At 33.5% G+C, this 2,786-nt stretch overlaps 1 protein-coding gene across 1 annotated transcript in view; it reads right to left on the bottom strand.

The window, feature by feature from the left end:
* Positions 1-2,128: 2,128 nt before the first annotated feature.
* The window catches only part of LOC113464290 (aminopeptidase N-like), a 24,384-nt gene continuing 23,726 nt past the window's right edge, over positions 2,129-2,786 (bottom strand). Inside the window, exon 13 of the mRNA XM_026813299.1 lies at positions 2,129-2,755. Within this exon, the coding sequence (XP_026669100.1) occupies positions 2,443-2,755 (313 nt within the window). The 3' untranslated portion in view covers positions 2,129-2,442. The remainder of the gene's footprint in view (positions 2,756-2,786) is intronic.

The following is a 2,786-nucleotide window of genomic DNA, read 5'->3' as shown; positions in this document are numbered from 1 at the left end:
CTTTATTTCAAAGGTACAGAAGCCTTTAAATCCGTGTCAAAGTATGTTCATAATGATGTTGCATAGATTAGAATCTACATACTTTATCATGTTATAAATAACGTTGTAACAACTTTATAACAATGGTTTCTTGCTTACTGGGATAACGTTGTAACAACTTTGTAGCAATGATTTCTTGCTTACTGTGTACGTATTTCTATCGCGTTTTTGCCATTCGTTTAAGTATTCTTCTGGTATATTAATTCTAAAACTCTTAATGCTTGATTACATTTGTCCACTCGTTTGGTCATTTCCTATTTCATTAAAACTACGCTCTAGTACGTCTATTTTATTAAAAGTACGCGTTAGTAAAATCGGATAATAAATAATGAAAATATAATGAATAATGACGCGATTGTTATCGAGCTGGCAAGTGTGAAAAAAAGGTGGCAACGAATGAAAATGAGCCCATTCGCCCTGTGTTGTTCACCGTATTTTTTACATAAAATGCATAAAGAAGATCAAGTGGAGCGAGGATAGAATTTTGAGTCATCCACTTAAGTGTATGACATTACACGTATGCATATGTATGTATGCAAGCATATATTTACGTACATATAGGATATGTATAGATATAACTAGCATATATAGTATATATGTATATATACATATACACTTGCATACACATACGTACATATATATATGTCATATATTTAAGTGGACGACTCGAAAAACCATATACTTTCTTCCACAATAAAGACGACAAAAAATGGTCTTCTTTATGCACTTTTTATAAAGAATACAGTGGAGAACACGGGGCGAATGAGCTGTTTCAGACTCGGATATCAACCTTGCTTGGAAAAACGTATTTTCGGCCCTTGGTGATAATGTACTATATTTACAAAGTCTGTACGTATTTTATAAAACCTATTAGCACACTTGGTGTTGTACATATTTCTGTCGCGTTCTTGCGATTCGTTTAGATACACTGTTCGTATGTTAATTCTAAAACTGTTAATGCTTGATTGCATTCGTTTGCACGTTTGGTCACTCCCTATTTCATTAAAACTTAGTGCTTCTATTTTATTAAAACTACGCGTTAGTAAAATCGGGTAATAAATAATGAGAATATAACGTAGGATGACGCGACTGCCATCAAGCTGGCACTATTACCCCAGTGCTTTACATCGGTGCTCTCGAATAAACGATTATTAGCGTCCAACCACTTATCTACAGTTGACTTGTACTTATCAATCCAATCCATGTTCTCTGCCGCCTTTGCCATGACAACTTCAAACGGTCGTACTAGTTGTCTATTCAGCAAAAAATTGCTCAACTGAAATCAAACAAACAATTCTATTATTTATTTTATTAATCAAAAGATGAAACGTTGTACAAATTACTATATTAATTATTACATCAGCTAAACTCTAAATTATAACTACTTGACTACTAATAAAGGAAACTATAACTTCTTGGCTATGACCTTGCAATATCTGTGCCTCCAATCATACAATTCTATACGATGGTCTACCTAAGTGTAGCCAACTAAATATCTCCTTCACTTGAGACGACAGAAACACTGTTTTTCATGCAATGTAAATGATATCAAAATACGAATGGTTTGCAAAATTTTGTTTATCTCCATTTTGAACGTCACCAATATGATTATCATCGATTGTGTTCTCAAGGTTAAAACAACAGGCTTACGTCGCTGCTAAAAGTCAGTGATATCAATGAGATTGATTTTTATATTTAATTTGAAAATTCAAATTTTGGTAATCAGAGGTTAGCTTAAGGTCCTATTACTAATATGTTTAAATGCGTTTTATTATCAACTATAATATGCAGGAAGAACTGATGCATTGGTACTAATCATCATCTTTCATACTCTCATGCCATAACTATTTATCGTTGTTTCCATTTTTCTTTTAAGATTGTATGAATCCTTAAGTAAAAATCATTAAGTATTACATTAATAGAACACTGTGCAAAATTTTAGGCTATTAAAAAGCTTGTCATGTCTTGAATTCTTATGTTGAATGAAGAATTTTTATTTTATTCATAAAACAACAATGGGAGAATTTTTTAATTTTGTACAATTATTAATAAATATTTTGAGAATATTTTAAACTTGAAATAATATGAACTTCAAAGATATTATTTCAGATGAACCATAAAAACTAAGCAAAAGTAGAGATTGTACGACGTGTGGACAATGTAACCAGTTCCAAATCAAGTACAATTGTACAAAAATGGCGAAACCATATATTATACAAAAAAGTTGATTGACTTAAAAAAGCAGGTCAACAATTTTGTAAACCTTCCTAAATGTTTATCGGTTCACATATTGGACATAGCTCCTTATCATGGTTCTTAAACTTTTGGAGATCTTACGGTTCACACAACCTTAAGTAAACGTAACAATGACCACGGTGAAAAGAAAGAAAAGTACGAAGTTAGTTACGATTTCTCAATGCGTTTCTGTTCTTTGATCACGAAATTCAAAACGAGTTGGGCACCGCCCGGATATCTGGACACCACGTCTCTTGCAGCGGTACTGAAGAAAACTTTGGTGCCTGAATTGAGAGTTGAGTTTAAGTATGTCATCAGAATCTCAGACGAGTTAGAACAGGCTAGAGCCACCAGCTGATCCTTCCTTTTGTCCTCGTCGGGCGTAGATGCAAGTATGTGCCCCAGAGTATTATTCCACGCGCTCTCGTTCGCATTCCTGACCCCAGCGCAGAGAATTTCCGTCTTCAGGTTAACGTCCAATCTGTACACAAGATTATGTTAAGAATTTCTTG

This window comes from Ceratina calcarata, unplaced genomic scaffold (genome assembly GCF_001652005.2).
Source record: "Ceratina calcarata isolate Rehan_Ccalc_2016 unplaced genomic scaffold, ASM165200v1 scaffold325.2, whole genome shotgun sequence".
Taxonomy (NCBI): domain Eukaryota; kingdom Metazoa; phylum Arthropoda; class Insecta; order Hymenoptera; family Apidae; genus Ceratina; species Ceratina calcarata.
The sequence above is the reverse complement of the archived record's forward strand: the minus strand, read 5'-3'. Positions and strand labels throughout refer to the sequence as shown.